At 39.3% G+C, this 21234-nt stretch overlaps 2 protein-coding genes and 1 long non-coding RNA gene across 3 annotated transcripts; 1 reads left to right on the plus strand and 2 right to left on the minus strand.

The window, feature by feature from the left end:
- Positions 1 to 4947: 4947 nt before the first annotated feature.
- On the minus strand, positions 4948 to 9652 carry LOC131308765 (translocase of chloroplast 120, chloroplastic-like). Its single transcript, XM_058335769.1, has 2 exons — positions 9403 to 9652; positions 4948 to 8983 (listed from the first exon to the last, which is right to left on the minus strand). The coding sequence occupies exon 2, from the start codon at positions 8937 to 8939 to the stop codon at positions 5247 to 5249; it is 3693 nt and encodes a 1230-aa protein (XP_058191752.1). The 5' UTR covers positions 8940 to 8983; positions 9403 to 9652; the 3' UTR covers positions 4948 to 5246.
- A 2308-nt stretch (positions 9653 to 11960) lies between these two features.
- Positions 11961 to 16942, minus strand: LOC131308630 (uncharacterized). The gene is made up of 8 exons (XR_009194515.1): positions 16869 to 16942; positions 16603 to 16716; positions 16164 to 16215; positions 15627 to 15692; positions 14535 to 14892; positions 13786 to 13845; positions 13116 to 13529; positions 11961 to 12455 (listed from the first exon to the last, which is right to left on the minus strand). It is a non-coding gene; the product is annotated as an uncharacterized LOC131308630 (long non-coding RNA).
- Positions 16943 to 18890: 1948 nt separating this feature from the next.
- Positions 18891 to 20772, plus strand: LOC131307809 (adenine nucleotide transporter BT1, chloroplastic/mitochondrial-like). The gene is made up of 3 exons (XM_058334500.1): positions 18891 to 19115; positions 20293 to 20521; positions 20590 to 20772. Exons 1-3 carry the CDS (start codon positions 19013 to 19015, stop codon positions 20711 to 20713), a joined length of 456 nt encoding a protein of 151 aa, XP_058190483.1. The 5' UTR covers positions 18891 to 19012; the 3' UTR covers positions 20714 to 20772.
- Positions 20773 to 21234: the final 462 nt, after the last annotated feature.

Genomic DNA, 21234 nt, shown 5'->3' on the forward strand with positions numbered 1-21234 from the left:
TTTCATGTTTTTCAGTGTCGGTGGATTATATTTGTTTTTCTAGTATTTGGGTCCGTAAAAATTTAGTTACGGATGTTTAAATCTCTTGTTGGACTTTGTTTGGTTGGCACCAATGGAAGCATGTTGGTAGCTAAGGGTAAGGTGGCGGCTAGTCTGGGTAGATGACCTTGCGCTACTATAGGCCGCCGCCTAATTTGTAGTTTCCCTTTCGTTCGGAACCATGGTCATTATAAGCCTAATTAAGTCCTTAGTGGACCTTGTGCACGTTGTTAAACTCTCGTTCATGCATGTTTTATGTTAATGTTGCTAATTTTGTGGAATCGTGACTGTATATATATTGTGCTTTTATTCTTTGTCAGCGTTGTCTTTGATTGGCGCGTGGTGGCCTTTGTTTCGGTCCCACGTAGTTCGCCAAGCGCTTTTTGCATGGAATGTTTGAGTGTTCTGGTGAGCGAGTGTAGCATCGTTGCCTTCGTGGGGGCATTTATCTCTGCATGTGTTCCGGCACTAATTTTGTTCATCTTTTTGCCAAGGCATGCATGCTTTTGAGTTGCAGGTGAGTGAGGAGGCGAAAATTTTTCGACCCGCCTATTTCTTGTACAGCATACATAACCTTTGTATTCCCCTTCGTGTCTTGTTAGTCTTTGTTTTGTTATTTTTCTTTTCGTTCGTTACTAGGGACTAGCAACGCTCAAGTTGGGGGATGTGATAGGCGCGTGGAATTCATGAATTTAAGCGCCTAAGTAGGGAAATTAGCGCGTTAGACGTGCATTTAATTCTCATTTTTCCATTTAATGCGTGCACGAGGTTGGATTTTGTGTTTGTGCCTAATTTGCAGGAAATTGAGATGTTTTGGCGCTAATGAGAAGTACCCGGTAGGCCGTGATAGAGCTTGTGAGTGTGAAAGGCTGTGGAGACTAAGTGTTGGAGTGAAATTGACGAGGAAATCACCGTAGTCATTCGCGAGCGCTACAAGAAAGTGGTATAGCGCTCAGAAGTGGATAGCAAAGTCCACAAAGTGATCAGAGAGTTGGCTAGCGCTACACCCTTTTTGGTGTAGCGCTACCTAAAGGTTAAGAGAGAACATTGGCCAAAGCTAGGTCAACGGAGTCAACGCCTCAAACAAGTTCGCAAGCGCTATACCATTTTTTGTATAGCGCTACCGAGGGGCTTAAAAAGGGCCTCGAACGTTGACGTTTTGGGTTAAGCCGGTTCCAATTCCGATTAATTTTAGGATTTTTATTGTTTTTAACGGGGATTAATATAAATACCTCGTTTTAAGTTAGTTTTAGGGTAGATTTTTCATTCCAGACTTTTACGTAGCAGCTTTTTCACTAACGTTGTTTTGTTTTCTCTCAGTTCTTAAGTTTTCTGCACTATTTCTTTCAATCGCTTGGATTCTGGTAACGTTTGTCGAATTTCTTCGTTAATTAAAGTTGTTCGTTATTATCTATTCTACGTGGATCTTTCTTTTATTTTTTTTCCGTCTCTTCTGCAATAGATGATCATGTTTCGATCTAGGGTTTTATTTTCTGTTATTTCAAGCATGCGTGAGTAGTTCCCCAGGGTGCAGCCACGGGACGAAGGCGTCCTGTGACTAGTTTAATCAATGTTTTACCTCGGGTACGAATTAATTCGTTTTTCCAACAGTTTTGGGATATGAAAGAAAATCCCTTTCTAATAAACAAAACCCAGGCATCATCAGATTTTAAATGCGCATGAGAGCTGGTGACAAGTGGTGGGCATTTATTAGGAACCCCTTTTTTCTTATTCTGAGATCAGTGAATTGAATAATTGTGTCCCGAGTAAATATTGGTTAGGCTAGTTGCAGACGCTGGGTTCCCACGGCTGTACTCTCCTTTAAATTTATAGTTAATTAAATCAATTCAGTGATTTAGGTAGTAAATCAATCAATCAAACAAAGGGTGGCTACCTAAGAGCCAGATTAAACTAAAGTTCATCACAATTGAGTCAACACCGTCCGTCCGTCTCTGTGGTTCGACTCCGGTACTTCCGGAATTATTGTGCTACATTGGTCGAGAGTCCTACGCTTGGGACGCGTTTTTAGTCTTTATTTATTAACACCCGGTCGGTCAAGCACTCACCCTTATCACATAAAAGTTTGGCCTACAACTAACAAATGCTCAAAAAAAATTTGAACAAGTTTGAACAAAAAATTATTAGAGTAAACACCCCAACTATATAATATGGGTAAATTTCACTAACCTCCCCAAGGTTTTTGACAAAAACAGAGATCTCCCTGAGGTTTCTGAAATGTCAATAACATTCCTTACTTTTACTTTTACCAGCGGTTTGGATTGGGGGTTGGTGTTGTGCAGCTGCTACACAGCATCGTGCTGTGTGGCTCAGACGCCGTCTATTCAGCAATCCAACGATTTAAATCTCATCTACACTCATGTTGCATCTGAACCGTTCATTGTCAAAATGAGATTTGAACGGTTGGATTGCTGAACGGACGGCATCCGAGCCATGTAGCACGGTGTTGTGCAGCAGCTGCACAGCACCAACCCCGAATCCCGTTTTATATGTTAACAGAAGTTGCTGATGAAGTCATATTATGTGCTTCAAACTAACAAAAATGCCTTTTTGACCTCTCATTATTCTAAATCCATTGTGTTTTTCACCCATATTTCATTCTAGATTCTAATTGTGCCGCAATGATGCCTATTGTCTTGGATATTACTAGAGAGAAAGCAAAGGAATCTATCAGGTATTCCATTTCATATATGATTAAAAAGATAGACAGCAATGACTATAATCAATTTGCTCAAAAAAGAAAAATAACAAATTTGTAGTAGTTAGTTTTTTATATACTACAAAGTAAATGAAGGGTGGTTTGGCTTTATAATCTTTTTGGATTTTTTTTTTTTCCGTCTTCGTTCAAATGTGACACACAGGGACACAACTACCGGAAGTACAAGAACCCAGCCAATGTGGATCACCAGAAGAAGAAGTTGGGTTACACTATGAACAAGGTAGGTGATACGAACTTCTTGAATCTCTCAAAAATAAAAAATACTCCGTAGAATAAAGAAGAGAGTCCCGCTTCTAGGGGAAATGCCTATGATTGGCTCAAATTTAATTGCAGACCCCCAAAGTCTTGAAAAAATATCGGAACCAACGTAATCTCTTCCATCAGATATTCTCCACCATTAGAACGGCGGGAATCCTACTTTACTTTTGGACTCATTTTTTTTTTTTGGTTACTTCGGACTCATCTATTTGATCAATAGCAACGTAGTATAACCGACCGTTTCCATGACTTTCGGCTATGGCTTGTGAGTTTGCATCTTCCTGATCACATGGTACTTGAATTGTTGATTGTTGATTCAGCTTCTCAACGATTTTCTTGATTCTTTTGTATTGTTGTCCGATAACAAGAGAATTAGCATGTTGTTCCGAATGCATCCACTGTTTGTCCATACTCGTGCTTTGATGAAGCAAAGCATCAAAGGCTCTGAAACCATTTGATACAAACTTCTTGAATCAAGAATAAAAATAGAAATGAAAGAAGAGAGAGTCCCGCTTCGGTGGAAGACCTCTAATTAGCTCAAACTGAACCGGACCTTTGTACCTCACACTAGAAGATTTTTTTTTTTTTTTTGTCAAACGGAAATATACACTAGAAGATCTTTGATTAATACAGTATAAACTTCCCTTCAATTGATACATAACCAGAGAGATTTTTGAATCTTATATACATCTATATACCAAAACAGTGCGGCCTTTGAATCTTATACATAAATCTAAAAATCTCAACCCTCTATTTCAATATCTAACGGTCTAGGTTGATTTCGGATAAACATAAATCTAGGCCACTCATGTTTTGGGTGAATTCATCCAATGGCCCCCATCTAGCGACTAAAAAAGGAATCAGGCATTGATAAGGAATCCCGCCACACTCTCTCCAAAAAAAAAAAAAAACATCTCTCTTCCTCTCTGATTTCATTGCCCTCACTCCATCCAACATGGCCTATTTCAACCAAACAAAAAAATGCTACGTAATAAATTAGGTAACCAAACCTTGTCATCTCTAAACTTAAAACAATTTTTGCTCAATGTGATTATTACATGCATTCCAAACATGAGGCGCGTCGCTGCATAATTTTCCAACCAAGTTATTTTCCAACCAAGTTCAACTGTTCAAGTGACAGTTCCAGGGACAACTAGTGGTAGAAAAAAGGAGAGGAGAGTGACCACACAAAAGCCAGTCATGAAAGCAAGCATACAAGAGAATAGAAGTATTAGCAAAAAGGTGGATGAATTTGTTGGTTTGGAGAACACAAATTCTCGTTTTAGTTTCTTGAAGAAACAGTGAAACACCTTATCGAATAGGGGATCTCAATGCATCTTAATTTTCACCCGATAATTTTTTTTTTTTTTATCAGAATTGTCACCCAATAATTGCATCTAAATTTTTCAAGCATAATCTGCTTTTGAGAAATTACGTCACATCAGTTTCACGGTCAAGGAACTTCCGATATTGTACGGAGGATGTGAAAATCATATCTCATATTGTCCAGCTATATTTTTCGGTAGTCTCATTTCATCACTGAGACAAATAAGTGGGAGGAGGTAGTCACTACTGAAGAGTGAAGGCAACACAGACAACAAACCTATAAAGTTGCAGTAAGCTAGAGAATCAAGTAGATGGGGATCCATTACCACAAATATGTACTGTTAATTAAGTCACACACATAGAATGCTCCGAATAACAATTCAATCTTCATCAATAGCCAAGCAGATACAGCTAACGTATTGATAAATATCAGATTTTGCCTTCTATTCTAGCCTCATTGCAAAAATGGCAACAGCAAAATGAGAGACCATAAATGTTTAGGGGCCTATACAAGGAGCTAAACATAATCCACAGAGAAATCATCAAATCAAAAGGTAATAATAGAAACTACAAAAGAAGTCCCGATATAACACAGTAAACATTTGCTGAAATATAATCAACATACCCATTGTGACTAAATAATGACAGAGACTAGAAAAGCAGCAGCATCATTTCGCCTGCAATGAAGCTGACTGGGACTGAAATAACCAAACGCAAATGTCTAACAGGAAAACTACACTCACCTTACTCAAAGCATTATTGTACCGGTGAAAGAAATTAGTAGCAGAGGTATACTCACGTTTGATGGTGACCAAAGAGAGACAACCATTTTGAAACTTATTTCCTCTTACCCAACGGCTGCTGCAGATGTTTAAGATTATTTTCATCATTGTCCAAACTCCAACTGTTGATGATAACCTAATAACTTTCTGAGTAGAGGAATGAGGCCAACTAAAGCTATTTGAAGCTGCTCTGAGCTATTCAAGCGGATACTGATTTGTCCGGAACCCCTGTTATTCAAATTAGCACGAGCAATCAAATTTGTAAACCGTCCAACAGGAATCTGGGAATGCACATTTCCTCCAATAGCAAGATCTCCATGCCAATCCATGACAGAAAGCCCAAGAGTTGATAGTGAACGACCCAGAGGATGATCTTTATCTCTCAAAGTGGCTTCCAAACAGCCACCATAAGCAACATCACCACGACCAGTCATGGCACCTCCAGACATAACCAAACGGAACCGTTTATTCACAATTAGTTTGTCCTCAACTTTTATCCCTGCTGTCAGGGCATCACCCAATAGAGTCGCTGAGATGCCTGCAGATGCCTTATTTCGCCTATAATTGCTAAACAGTGTCTCGCTGCGAAGAGTATAAGCCATGTCCTTTCCAAGAGTCTGCAAATCAAAACCGAAAGAAGTTGCTTTCCCCTCGCCATGCTTTATTGAACTAGCAATTTCCATTTGCAGATTGGCATCCTTCTTATCCTTGGTGACCTGCCCAGAGAAAGAAACAGGCAACGCTTGTTTAACCACAAACAGTTTCTCTACATTGACACCTTCGTAACCAATGTCATGATCCCAACCATGAGTATCTAGAACAGGTCTCACAACCCACTGGTTGGGAGACTCGAGATGGCGATAGCGATGAGTTGGATTGTCAGAATCGAAAGAAGCAGGTAAGGCCAAATCCGGAATGGGAACGGGAACAGATGCTGCACCACCACTTTCTTCTCCCACCTCGTTACTGTAATCACTCGGCAAATCCTTAGCTGAAGCTGCCATTTTCTTCATCATCTTCTGCCGCTTCCTCTCATCCTTCAACTGTTTCTTCATCAAAAGCTTTTCCCTAAGCTCCAGTTCTTCATAATAAGCTTTCTTCTGGGCTTTAGTAAGCTTTGCCAGCTGGGTCGTTGTCAATCGTTTAAACGAAGGCAACTTGTTGTATTCTGCCTCATAATCTGTATCTGATAAGTCATCGAGATCATCATCCAAAGTGTCATCATCACCAAATTGTTCTTCTGGCAGTTTCAGCTGTGGCCTTGATTGGAGAAGCGATGAAAGAAGAAAAGGTAAAGGAGGTGCTTTTGTTCGAGCAGCAGAAGGCTTTCCAGGAGGACTATCTTGCAACTTTAGAAGTGTATTCGCTTCAGCCAAGATTTTTGACGCGAAGGAGAGCAACAGCAAGTGGGGCTTCCAAACCTGACCATTTGGTAGTACTCTCTGACCAGCCCTGTTTGTTCTGCATGCTGAGTGGTTCTCTACCAAAGAAACAGGGTTCATGAGCCGCATATCCCCAGCTGCCTGCCGTATTGCTTGCTGAACAACATGAGACCGCTGTGTCACAAACATGTCATAACTTGTAGCACTGCCATTTGGCCCCTCAGGCGGTGCCGAGGCTGCGTGAGTTAGAACCACAATCGCATTAAACCAAATCGAAGGCCCAAATATCTCAGTGATTGTACGCAACAGAGGCATGTCACCAAAATCTCTGCTCTGCATATCCAATCTATCAAGATACAAAACAATATCTGGAGGTGTTTTCTTGATAAACCGCTTAACGGATTGGAGGATCTTCTCATTATGGCGTTGGTCTGACCAGGAAGGTAGAAGACCAGGTGTGTCTATAACTCGGACCTTGATCCCCTGGACCGTACCCACAACATCCTGAACTTTCTTTGTACCCATCTGAAAAGCATCAGTCTCAAACTTAACCTCATCAAAAATGGAGTTGATTGTTGCACTTTTACCGATTCCGCTTTTTCCAAGAACCATGATGATGCAAGAAAAGTCGAGGGGTTCCTGCCCAGCTGTTTCAAGCTGCTCTGCCATTGCACTGGCACGGTCAAAGCTAAAGGCATTGACACGCCCCCCATTTCTTCCTCTCAGCTGTTCAGCTAGCCCTAATCTGTATAAGACTTGAGCCACAACTACATTATGAGGAGTCTGCCCAAGCCTATGAGCAAGACGCAAGAATTTCACCCGTATCATCTGGAGTTTTTCACGGGTCTCATCGTTTTCCTCAGCTTCCCCATTTGTAGGATCGTCAGTTAGTTGGTTTTGCATCTGAGATGAGGTTCCATTCACCCTAGGCTGTTGCACAACTCGATGAGCAGGTTCCAGCAGCGGGGCCACACGGCCAAGGCCAGCTGGACGAGCAGGTGTGGGGGTAGGATTTGCAGACTTCACCTCCGATGGAGAAACTTCAGGTGCAGGTTTAACATTCCTTTCTCCATTCCCTTGAATACTTTGCTTGACCACCTCAGCTTTAGCTCCTTCAATGTGAGGCTCCTTGGGCACAGCATAGGAAGTTTCAACAAGCTTATCTGTAGGCTGGAGTTGAGAACCCTCGATCTCTTTTGCCCCCATATCGAATGGAGAAGTTTGAATCTTCTCATCATCGAGCAAAGCAGCATTACCTGATTTGGACAACTTTTCAAGCTCTGGGGTAAATGTCCTTTCCTCAGAAGTAAAAAGCTTATCTTCAGGTTTCCCATTTGTTCCATGGTGACCTGAATCTTCTTTAGCTGACAGATGTTTCAATTCTTGCCCATCATCCTGATTTTCTAAGCCCAAGTTAGCTGAATCCTTGAGTTCTTCACTCATGCTGTTTCGATAAAAAGGAACTGGGCTTGTTGCAGCTTCGTCATTCGCTTCCCCACTTTTGTCACCTTTGTTTTCCGCATTCAGGCTAATCAAATTCCCATGTACTTCTTGAAGATCAGGAGCATCTTTATTTTCGCATCTCTTGTCATCATGATGGCCAGTGTCCAATAAAGCCGGAGTTTCTTTCACCCCCTCAGTCGACTCATCTCGACACAAACCTTCTCCAATGGATTCAACCTCCAACAGACCGGAGTTTTCTTTCACCTCATCAATCATTTCAGCTGGATGCAAAACGGGTTCAATGGATTCCACCTGCCGCTGAGAATTAGGGCTACTTCCCGCCAAACTTTGGGCATCCCCAACTTCAGTGTTGTCATCAACCAGTATTCCATCAGCAACTACACCAGATTTCTGATCTTCCTGAGAGCCATCTTTAAAATCTTCCATTTCACCGGCAGCAGAAATACCAGATACCTCCTCCAACTCACCCTCTCCAGCAATCGTTGACAAATCATTCTCGGTGCCATTCAATTCACCCGCTAGAAGTTTCTCCTTCTCACTTTCCACATAATTGATTTCCCCCTCCGTTGCCTCATCAACAGACTCTCCACCGGCAAAACCTTCTATCTTGTGTTCAACAACAGGGAGCTCCTCCTCATGATTACCAACCACAACAGGACCCCCAATTGCCTCTTCAAACTTCTCAACGTCATTTCCCACACTCACATCCTCATCAACCTCTACAGAACCAACCACATGCCCAACATTGCCAACACAATAATCCCTGTTGACCCCAATAACCTCTGGAAAAACTCTTGGTGTCTCAGCGGAAATCGCCTCCTCAAAAACTTCGTCCCCTTCTGATTCCCTAGACTCGTCAGACCCAACCGCATCCCTTTCCTCGACTCTCGATTCCAAAACCTCATTTCCCACAACCATCTCTCCTAAATCAATCCCAACCCCATTTTCCATCAGAATAGGCAAACGCCAAGACTTCGAACCAAACCCTAGATTCACTGAAACACAATTACGAAAACCAAACCCCAAATTTACCAAACCGATTTAATCACAAAAACCAATATAGAAATCAAAATCCAAATACGACACACATATTACCAGACTAAAAGGAACGCATAACAGAAACAAATATTGATTATCTGAATTAGAGCACATAGAAATAAAAGAAACACATCAAAACATCAGATTTGGGCGTGTTGATGTCGTGAATTAGGGTTTTGCAGTAACTAATGACGAGTGAAATGATATATATATATATATATATATATATATATATGAGTACTAATTATCGAAAAACAGTTGATGTCGTGAATTAGGGTTTTGCAGTAACTAATGACGAGTGAAATGATATATATATATATATATATATATATATGAGTACTAATTATCGAAAAACAACAGAAGCAAAGGGGCTTACCGGATACACAGACGATACAGATAGATACATAGAGCGAGATGGGTTTAGGGAGAGAGAGAGAGAGAGGAGTTGAAATGAAGGAGTAGGATTGAATTTGATCTGGTTGTCTATCTCTCTCTCCCTCTATTTTAGTTTATTTACTCTCTGTTCTAATCTCGACGCCAATCGTGTACCAGTAAACCAGTAGTAGGATGAATTAGGGATAAGAGTTCGATCGACGGACGGGAAAGCCAGTTCCTCGGGATCGTACGGCTTGAAAAGAGTCGGGTAGTTTTATTTATTTATTTTAGGGAAATTTATATAAATGGTCCTCCTAATTTTATCTAAGTGTCATTTTCGTCCTCCAAGTATCAATTGCAACTCTTTTGACCTTCAAGTTTGGTTTTCGTATCAAATTGGTTCAATTGATAACTTCTGTCAGTCAAACTGGATGAAAAAAAATCAAATTGATGGCAGTTTGGACGTTGCAGTTCGTACCAAGATGGTCCAATTAATGATGTCTGCCCTCAATTTGATTTTTTCCGTCCAATTTGGCTAACAAATGTTATCAATTGGACCAACTTGATACGAAAACTAAACTTGAAGGTCACAAGAGTTGCAATTGATACTGGAATAACGAAAATGAGACTCGGGTGAAACTTAGAGGATCATTTCTATAAATTTCCCTCAATTTTACGTATCGATTTTATCATGACGGCGACAGGAAATGGGGAAAACGGTTGCCTGCTTTGCACTACAGGTTGTGCTTATAATTAATAGGCTTGTCACTTGTAAACAAGTTTTGGGACAGCTGTGGGCCGTTGATGTTATAGAGTTGTGTTTTTGTTTTTGGATCCTTCCCCTTGTGACTACATGTTCAATTTGTTCATGGGATGAATGGGTCACGTATGGATGGATTCACAATTCAATGGCAATGTTAGTTGTAGTAGGTTTGGTCTTCAATTAGATAGGTTAACTGTGTCTTTAATTCAAGTCCAAAATAGCTTTCCTTTTATCGTTTGAGCGTCTTGTTTAAGTTTCTGTTACGCTAAATTTATTTGATTATGAACTTAGGCAATACTAGTATAATAATAGATTGCCATGGATAGTGTCTTACCTCGTGTTTTGATGCACAATTCTTATGCGTGAAAGTGTAAATGCGCTAAAAAAAAATTGTACTCCATGCGTGAGATTAAGATAATTTCAAAAGGTTATCTTTTTCAACCTCAAGATAATCGGTACTATCATGTGGGTTGAGTCATTATTTCATTTAGACCCAATTAATTAGGAGCCTAATTACCCATATCTAATCCAACCTATCCCATTTATTTGAAATCAAACCCGACCCACCCATTAATCCAATTGAAATAAAAAATTACTAAAATACCCATATACACTAAAATGACCATATCACCCTTGTACATTTAAATGACCAATTTACCCTTGCTTACTAAAATTACCATAATATCCCTATATACTAAAATGACCAAATTACCCCTGTATACTAAAATTACTGAACCGAATGAAGATTCTGTTGAAATTTTAGGAATTTTTGGACTTAGCAGTTTAGAGTTTTTGGTTTTTTTTTACTTGATTTTCTATTCTAAATTGTTGGTGATTATTATGTCCAGATTATCTTCTTTAGACCTTTTGCCAAATTGGGCCAAACCTGTGGGCTATCTCCACTTTCAATCTCTCTTATAACAGTAATGTACCTTCAACAATATATTTTTGTCTTTATTTAAATTTTTTTTTTTTGCATTTGTTTTTTTGCGTCAAACTTTTGTGACTTATTGATTCGTCTCGACGATAGTATTCGGAAAAGTATATTTTTTTTTATCGAAACTCATAATTTGTTGAATAAAGACAAAAATAAGTCAAAAAGACAACCAGCGTATTAACTAATCGATTACAATAAATTGGATTCGATTTTGCAGTATCTCGACGTGGCATTAACTAATCTTTTTTTATGTTTCGTGAACTTTTAATAATTTTACGTATCTATTTTACATGTTTCATGAATCACCGTTCTGGTTTTCCTTCTCCGAGTCGATGAATTGAAAGACGAAACCGAGCTGTTAATTAGAAAAAAATGAAACAGAAGCGAAAAGTTAGAGGGAAGTTTCGGAGGGAGAAAGAGAAACATCAGTTGGTAGAGAGAGAAAGGGAGAGGGAAGGAGGAGCAATTATCGAATTAAAAAGCTCATTGGATACATACATCAGTCAGGCTATATATCAAAAAAGTTGCGAAACAAACGTGTTAGGGTATCTCCAATACACCCAATGGTAAGAAAAGGATAATGCTCATTCTTCTTAATGTCCCGATGCACCCGCAGATGAGCTTTCAAATCTTTGCAACTCTAAGTCTTGTGCCTTATCTTCTCTCTCTCTCTCTCTAAAAGGACTTAAAAAGGATTTGTTGCTAGTCTTGAGTCGTTAAAAAGAATTTTTGGAATTAGTTTTGAAAGAGTTTTGAGTTGATATGTAATGCTAATGCTAATTTCAATAGATCTAAGTGGGGACTTGTGCATCGGACATATCGGTTACATCTGTTTCCGGACTTATGCACGAATGTTGTGTACACGTACGGACTTTCTGCAATCATAATGGTGAGGGAAAACTCAACACATCAATGCACACTCGATTGAAGATAAACAAGATTTAACAAACTAAAAACAGCCGCATATAAATTAGACTCAGAAAAGCAAATGAATCCTGTTGATCACTAATTGCAAGGGGTGAATTTGCAACTGACTTTCCCATATCCTGCATTAGCCTTCATGAAGTGCAAAGCCCTATGGAGAACGTGGCGCGTGGATCCCATCAGGGCCCAATTCGTGTCTTGGATCACACCGAGGGGATGACACGGGAATTGAACACTGTTATAAGAGTTGAGTAGTGCAGTTGTGGCTTCGTCACCCCTGCCTTGAAGCCCTTTCCATAGTGACATGTCCGTCCCATATCTCTGGGCCACAATCAGTCCGAAAACAACAGCTACTTTGACGTCCGGGTACGGCTACTTTCATGTCCGGGCTCACTTCCAGTAGCATTTGTACTCTGGCATTGTCGAGTTCCTAACAATTCAGAGAGAGAGAGAGAGAGAGAGAGCATACATTCAAAAAGAAGCACAACTCAATAATCACTAAAGTAGTCATAGCGTTGCATCGCTGTCAAAAAAAAATGGGCATGAGATTCTGTCTCAAAATTTTGTCCACAATTAGTCAATTACCCTATACTTCCATGCTTTGCGATTTGAATTTCAGGGTTTTTACCACATTGTGTAGCTCGAGAACATTGAAACAGAAGATAAATATCTAGACGACCAGATGAATCAGGTAAAGCAACATATGGTTAACAAGATAGGTCCATCCAGTGAATTTGGGGAAAGTCAATGCATGTTATATTTCACAAACAAAAGGAATATATCTGAGCGCTAACTACAAAAGCTTTTAACTTTGTTGAAAGTGAAATGATTCTAAATCTAATAAACCAAGTAATTTGTTCATTTGCAAGAGACTTGCCATCTCTTTTGACCTCCACAATTGGGCAATTCACCTCAAGTTATTAGATTTGAAGACTTTCTTTCAAGTGATTGCCCTATTGTCTACATCCATCTGATTTTGTGAAGAAGGCCCATGTTACTCAGTTCTGAATTCTAGGGGTGGTAATGGATTATATTGGGTGCTCTTAAAGCAAATCATTTTCTCATTTTATTCTTGAAAAATTCTACTTACTTGTATGGACAAGCTGTCACAAGCAGAAGCTTCAAAGAATGTCATCGGTGGCATTGGAGGCAGTGGCAGTAGTGGCAGCCGAGACATTGGCGGCAGTCGAGGCACCGGCGGTCTCTCCACCGGTGGAGGTGTAATGGGGGTTACTGGTGCCGGCACTTGGGTGGAAGACCTTGAGCAGAAGGACATAGGTTGAGCAGGCACAGAAAGCAGAGGTTCCACAGAATACGTTTCCGTATCAAACATCCTGAACATGAGTCTTAAGTTCTTTTTTGACTAGCCGCTGCCCCGCACCCTTGCCCGCTGTCCGATACCTTGGCATAACAACCACTCAAGTCAGGGGTGCCCTCAAACCTCATGGCATAGCTTCCAAGCCAATTTGTAGTCTCTTCTTTCCACATTGTGAGTTGCCCATTGCTGTCAGCATAGTTTCCAAACCAATTTATCAGTGTGAACGTAATTTACTTGCCGACATAGCCTTATTATAATTTTCTTGTCAATTGTTTTGCGTGGGGCACTCATCAATTCTAATGTGTGCATAACCCAAAGGGTAGCTCGACTAGTAAAACAACTCTGACTTTCTTTTCAAGGAGTCCATTTGGAACAACAGAAACTGCAGAAGAGGGAGGTAAAGGAAAATGTCACTTTTGAATTGATGAATCCCAAGATTTACCAGAAAAGCGACTTGAAAATGTCCTCCAAGGGGGGTGGCTATTCGGGGCAAGAAGTCATCCTGTAGCATTAAAGGAACTACTGTTGAACTTTAACTAAACATTGTAGGCACTTACAGCAAAAACAAAGAAAATTAGGACAAAAGAAAACAATCAAAGGCCACAGTTCGGTCTATCAGGACAAAAGAAAACAATCAAAGGCCACAGTTCGGTCTATCAAGAAAACATGTCAAGTTAATTTGTATATGCAATGAGAATGCCTCACTGTGCTCAGCTAAGGCCACATCCAAGTGCTTCTTATTCTCGGTCAAAATAAGGCGTTAAAGCAAAACAATAAATCTTTTCTGAAAAGAAGGGGAAATGAAATGGAAAGGAATCGATAGCATAAGATAATTACAAGTGAGAGAGAGAGAGAGAGAGAGAGAGAGAGAGAGAGAGAGGGAGAGGGAGAGAGAGAGAGAGGGAGAGGGAGAGAGAGAGAGAGATTTCAAGGCCCTATCTATTCGAGAAGCATGTGGCAAGGCAGAACACAATCCAAATTAATCCTGCAATTTTTTGCACCCCTCTCTCCATTTCTTTCTCTGTTGTATCCCTTTTTCGTCTTACTTTTGGAGAATAAAGGAAGACAATTAACAAAAATCCTGGATACAACATCACATACAGAGGCACTTGCTATGTAGTTTTAGGTTTGGCAAATGGCAAATATGTATGGCTTCCCCTTTCAGAAAGCAATATGGGTAAATTTACTAACCTGAAGGGACTTTTATGAAGCATGGGTACATCAGTAAATCAAGCTCAAGCTGTGATCACAAAGTTTATTTTCCAATTTAGTATCATTTGCTCATGAGCTCACTTCGGCTAAGCTACAATCTGCCAAATATTTTCCACTCATCCCCTTAACCTGTGGGTCCAATGCCCCATAGCATGTATTTGCGTCCCCTTACAAGCAACTCCATTGTACATGAGAGAATTGTCCACACCTCCTTTTGGAAGGGAGGAGAAAAGAACTGTACGCAATGAGGAAAGTATGTTATATGACATTGGGTTATAGGAGATAGGCACCTGCTGAACATTTTTAAGCACATATTTACCAAGCATATCAAGAACACCTGCATCGGAGAAAAAAATGTCAGAACATCAATGTATAAAACCTGCGGAACTTTCATCGTATACATGAAACAGAAGCAACTCCAGCAGCTCTTGAATTTTTCATGTTATGCCACGCATGTCTTAAGATAACTTCTAAAGCATTATCTAAAGCAGAAAAGAAAAAGGTACCAAAAAAAACCCTTCACAAACGCTGGTCAGCCTAGTCCCATTAATACAGGGTTGTACTAGTCACTAGTGTAAGACTTGGTGTGAAGCTCATCTTCAGCAGAACTAGCTTCATGGTTGCCTCCAAACTTGGCAGTAGCCCTAAGCATAAGACAAGGAGACAACTTTTACACTGAACTTGTTTTCACTAACGTTTTACTTTCCTATACATTTTTCTTCGACTTTCTTTGTTTTACCGATCATTATCTTGACGATGTTATTTATAGTTATTAGTTACTTTATAGAAAAGCATTACAAGGTAACAATATCCTCAACAAAAGAAGCTTCTTTCTTTAATCTGAAAGGTTTAGGCCTCTTTTGGAAAATATGGAAGTCTTGGTCTGATTTCTCCACACCATCATCCTGTACAGGGACGCTAGCATTACTATTGTAGACTTGATCACTAATTACCTCTACATTACAGCATCAGCAGGAAGGGAATAAAATAGGAAACCACATAAAAGAATGTTGAATCGGATATGGAAATTGCACGATAGAGTTGACTGATGTTTGTGGGCAAGGCACACACCATCTTTCAAGTTGATTGGCATGGAGAACGTTAGCAAGCTTTGACTGACCGTATGCAAATAGACTGCTGTACCTGCAATAGCATATTAAAACAAAGCGAATATAAGTAAACATCAAACCTTGTATAGTAGACTATCAAATATTTTGGATTTCCTGCACTCAAATCTTAAAAAGTTGCAAGGAGCAGCCGAGTATTATTAGGTGGATTAATCACATGCCACGGAGAGAGGCGGAGTAGTTTATAGCTGCTTTTGCAATGCATTTACCCCGTGGTTGCTCAAGCATAAGTTACTAATAGCTAGAACGAACAAGCTATTTCTAAGTCCCAAGGGAAAATGTGATATGCCGGAAATTCAGGTATCATCATACTTGCGCATACATACTTCTGGGTAATTGAGAAAGAACAGGAAAATTTTCTCAACTCCGAGCCTGCGAGCATAGACATATAATTTCAGGAAAAAAATCAGGATATTCCCCTCTTTCTTTGGTAAGTCAAAATCAAGACATAATTCTATATTGAATAGTTCATACACTTCACCTCATGATTCATGAAGGCTTTACTCTCCCTTTTTCTTCTGCATTGTTCCATACTACCAATGTTGAAGGAAAACTGGAAGTTCAGACCGAAAGGTATATCCAAGGAATCATTCCAATCTAAAAGCAATCTTTTGCATTCTAAGATCCCAAAATCTCCAGCAAAACCAGTGCTCACAACCTAATTCACATAATGCGCATGCCCTTGCGTGAGCAAAACTACGAGCGCAAAAAAGTCTTTCAAAAATATTTCAAACTACAACAATTCGAACATAAAGCGAGAATTGAGAGTGTGAGCAAAACTATGAGTGCAAAAAAGTCTTTCAAAAATATTTCAAACTACAACAATTCGAACGTAAAGCAAGAATTGAAAGCGAGTGCAAATGGTCCTACCGAAGGATTAGTCACTAAGCTCGCAACAGCTCATATTTGAGCTTAATTACGTACCTCAATTGCAATGGAGCAGAAATTTCATGACCCGTGAGTGACAGAAAGTAGAAACATCTCGTTTTTAGCCTCCCCGTATTCAAAATTTGGTGTGATCCAGTATGCCAAATCTATTTCCATAAAAATAAACTCACTCCAATGATCTCTGATTATGTACTGATCAATGTTCGATTGAAACGATCTTTACCAAAGTTTATCTTCTTGACAAGATCTACAATTTGAACAGTTTCGATCAAGAAACAATCGGAATGAGTTCACAAACCAATTACAAGTTGCAGAGTTGCAGGCCGGAGCTTTGAATTGTGGCGACGTCGTTTTAAGCGGCTTTGCATTTTGAAACATCGTTCTTAGCCTGCCCTCTCCAGAATGGGGTTTGATCCAGTATTGCCAAATCCATTTTCATAAAAATAAATTGACTCAAATCATTTCCAATTATGAACTGATAAACATTCAATTGAAACGATATTTCAAAAAATTTATCTTCTTGACAAGATCTACAATTTTAACACTTTCGATCAAGAAACAAACCTTAAATGAGTTCAAAAATTACCAATTACAAGTTGCAAAGTTGCTAGCCAATTGTTGCGACTTTGTTTGACAGACTTTGCATGTTCAAATGCGAAGCCTTAATCAAACCTGCATAGTGTCATTTGGAAGGAAACAACACGTCTCTGAAACGCGAGTTTTGAACTGTCTTATCAACCTTAGCCGCGTTTTTATGTATACTTCTCCACGTCTGTTAACTAATGATCCAGTGTGGCCCAATCTATTTTCATAAAAATATATTTTGCTTTGACAATCTTAGATAATGTATGAATCAGAAATCAATTGCTAAGATAGTAAGATCCTTGAAACGTTTAGGGTAAATTTCATTGACCTCCCTTGAGGTTTCTAACAAATACAGAAACCTTTCCTGAAGTTTCTGAAATGTCACTACCTGTCCTTACTTTTGAAAATATAATACAGATTCCCCCATACAGCTAACTTGACTTAAACGGTGTCAACATTATGAAGCAAAAGACTTCAATGCCCTCTCCTATATTCTGCTCTTCCTTTTCCTTTATCTTTTTCGTTCCCTTTAACCCGTTTTCCTTATTGGGTCAGAAGTGGAAGGAAGCTAAGCATATACTTTTGCATGCAAGAGAAAGAAAATTCACATAAAATTTAAAAGTATATTTGGTTGTGTTTCTAAAATGAGTTTTTAAGATTAAAAAATAGATAAGGTTACTTTCTTCTTCTTTTTTTGTCTTCCGTCAATTTTTTTCTTTAACTTATCAAACTTCATTACTTTTGTGTACATAGTTTAGCCACACTTGAAAAGTAAAAGAATGGGTAATAGTTAATGAAAAATTGAAAAAATCACCTTTGACTTGGCATTTTGAATTTTTGACCTGGAGTTTTAATACCTTTTCTTTTCAATTTTAGTAACTTTTTATTTCGATAAGTTCCTTTAATTTTAAGATTGAGATAGACTAGATGTACTCACAAAATTAAAAACATTACTAATATATTGGAGTTTTATAAAAAAAAAAAATAGAGTTTAAGTATGTTTTCATTATAAAACATTATTGGTAGTTTTGGATTTTGTTTGATGTTTAAGTACAGTAATATTTACAACAATTTAGTTAAATGTTTTTTTAATCATGGGAGTCACAATTTTGTTCAGTACTTACTAAAAAGGTAGGTGAACAATACTCACTTTGGGTGAGTATGAGATAATTAAGTATAAACAAATAAGCTCAAGTCCATGTCTTGAATTGAATGCGAAGAGATTTATATCCTACCGTACATATAACCAAGCACACTAATTTATAAAGAGAATAACTTAGTCACGGAGTAAAAAACATTACAAAGCTAAATCTTGGTTGTTCAAAAGTATTTTGGACTATTCGGATTAAAAATAATCTATTACCGATAATAGATTGTTTTTCATCTGAATTGTCCAAAATACTTTTGGATAGCCGAGACTTGAGTGCTTCCATGAATAAGTTATTCACGAAGGAGCCATAAATAAGTTATTCTCATTTATAAAACCAAACATATAAATTTATCTAACTAAACAGTGAAACAAAACAACATATAGACTAGAATACACAAACCAATGCAAATATATTTATGTATATTTCTGCCTGTACACAACTCTACTATAAAGCTAATTAAAATAGCTATTAAACTTCTACTTTTGTTATTCTCACTCACAATTTTTTATTGTACACTCTCTCTAAATTTCTAAAACACTGTACTCTCTTCATATTCCTAATGGAAATTGGGTTTTCCACTGAGCCATAAATTCCCCTGCTGGTTCACATATACGAGGCGTTGAAAAAGCATTTTCTCCCTCATTTCCTTTTTCGTTATGAGAGATTCAGCACCTCTCTCTCTCTCATCTGCGCTGCTTCAGCAGCCATGGCGCCCTCCCAGCTGTTTCTTCAGCAACTCGATCTAAACTCTTTAGAAGAGCTTACTTCGTACCGATTTATCCGCGACTGCACAACTCTGGCTCGAATCGGTAATACTCGACAACCCTTTGGTTTTGTGTGTTTCCGATGTCCGATCTGTTCATATTTTTGTTGATCTCTGATCTGATCATATTTTTATTGATCGTTGATCCATATAGTATATGTTTAGATTTGTTTGTATGTGTGTATGGGACGAGAGAAAGAGAATGGGGTTTGGATTATTTCCATCCCTTTTGTTTGGCCAGTTCGTTGAAGCTCATATGGACACACACACACACACTCGGCCCCTTTGGATGGAGTGATTTCAAGAAAAAAAAAAAAAAAGGATTTTGTAGCCAAATCCCTCATTTGGATTGACTATTTTAGTGAGAAATGGAGAAAAAAACACAAAAGTAAAATGTTTTGATTGGCTCCTTCCTTTCTCACCCAATCTCACAAAAAATGGTGGGATTTGGTGAGAAAGAACTCCCCTTTCTTATCCTCACCCTTTCTCACCATCCAAAGGGCTGTACGTTGTAAACTAACTTACTCCCTATCATCTTCTATTTTTTCTCCAATCAAACTAGTAATCCCTTCTGGGAAGAAAATCCCATCCATATCTTAAATCCCTATCATCTTCTAAATAAAATCTTACCTCTTTCTCAAGCCCTCCAATGTCATTGTAGTCTTCAGTTGGTTATTCATCAACCTCCATGGCCTTAACTCGAGAATCATACTCGGAAGGAAATGTATCCAAATCTTTGTTCACCCCAACCAAATCCCCAGGTTTTAGCTTAACAGGAATGTCATATAATACTAAGAGTAAAATGTACTGCATCACACTCTAGATCTCTCACGCATCAACCGATCAAATGATATGTCTCTCTCACTCCTAGAGACATACTGAAGCTCCTGAACCTGTAGAGGGTGCCTCTAGCGCTGCAATGGTATTGGGCGCTCTGCCCTCTCAGCGCGTCGCCCAAAGATCGCCATATGTGGTGGCATGTACAAGTAGAGAGGCACGTCTGGCAAAAACTGAAAAGAAAAGAACATAATGTTAGAACAAATAAGAGAGCATTGCAAAATACTCTTGTAATAAAAGAACACAAGCCCTCGTTAGCTTTTTCTTCCAATTGTTCTTGCATGTGTTGAGGTGTGGCCGTGTGGGTAGTTTAGGTATTTAATGTTTTCCTTATTTCACGCAATAATCTGTATTTGGGTTTGTACTCTAACTACATGTTGCCTCAGCCTGGTTTTTTCAGCTTGTTGGGGTTCCAGAAGTGGTGGGAGCTGGTGAAGTGAAGGACATAGAGGAGGAGGGGATTTTGATGAAGAAGAAAAAGGGTGGTCTTAGATTGAAAATTAAGGTTGGGAATCCATTGCTAACGAGGTTGATCAGCGGGGCAATTGCGAGTGCGGTATCGATGACATCAGTTACTCTGTTGGAGACGATGATGACGCATTTGATGGGGCAATCGTGAGTGCGGTATCGATGACATCAGTTACTCCGTTAGAGACGATGATGACGCATTTGATGGTGAGGAGTTGTGGACACTCGTCAACGGAAGTGTTTCAGGACATCATGAAGAATGACGGATGGACAGGGTTGTTTGGGGATAATTTGGTGAATGTTGTACATGTTGCGCCGAGTAAGGCAATAGATGTATAGGGCATGGATACATCGTTTTTACATGAATCTATGATGTCTGCAATTTATATCTTTGTGCCTTGGTAAATTTTGGTATTGGACGCCGGGCAAATAGCTGTTTCCTGGGGTGTTTGGTTGATTGCTTAACTCATGTATGCATAAATAATTCAGCCACATTGTGGTTTCTGCATTTTTAAAGAAACGATAATCTTACCCATAAGACAATGCTACAGGCGCAAACGAGACTAGCGACCACCGCATAGCAGGGCGATTTTTTGATGAACAGATCCACCATTGCTGCAAAAGATACATGAATCGAACCTGCGGCGACTTCCCGAACCATACTCTGGTTGGTGCGCGGCCTTCACCAACCAGAGTATGGTTCGGGAAGTCGCCGCAGGTTCGATTCCTGTATCTTTTGCAGCAATGGTGGATTTGTTCATAAAAAAATCGCCCTGCTATGCGGTGGTCGCTAGTCTCGTTTGCGCCTATAGCATTGTCTTATGGGTAAGATTATCGTTTCTTTAAAAATGCAGAAACCA

Source organism: Rhododendron vialii, chromosome 11a (genome assembly GCF_030253575.1).
Source record: "Rhododendron vialii isolate Sample 1 chromosome 11a, ASM3025357v1".
Taxonomy (NCBI): domain Eukaryota; kingdom Viridiplantae; phylum Streptophyta; class Magnoliopsida; order Ericales; family Ericaceae; genus Rhododendron; species Rhododendron vialii.

Bases quoted from the DNA above. Each gene is read 5' to 3' on its own strand.
- LOC131307809 (XM_058334500.1), top strand. From the start codon at position 19,013: ATGGCGCCCTCCCAGCTGTTTCTTCAGCAACTCGATCTAAACTCTTTA. The intron at 19,116-20,292 runs GTAATACTCGAC...ATGTTGCCTCAG, and splicing joins CACAACTCTGGCTCGAATCG to CCTGGTTTTTTCAGCTTGTT. The intron at 20,522-20,589 runs GTGAGTGCGGTA...GATGGTGAGGAG, and splicing joins ACGCATTTGATGGGGCAATC to TTGTGGACACTCGTCAACGG.
- LOC131308765 (XM_058335769.1), bottom strand. From the start codon at position 8,939: ATGGAAAATGGGGTTGGGATTGATTTAGGAGAGATGGTTGTGGGAAAT.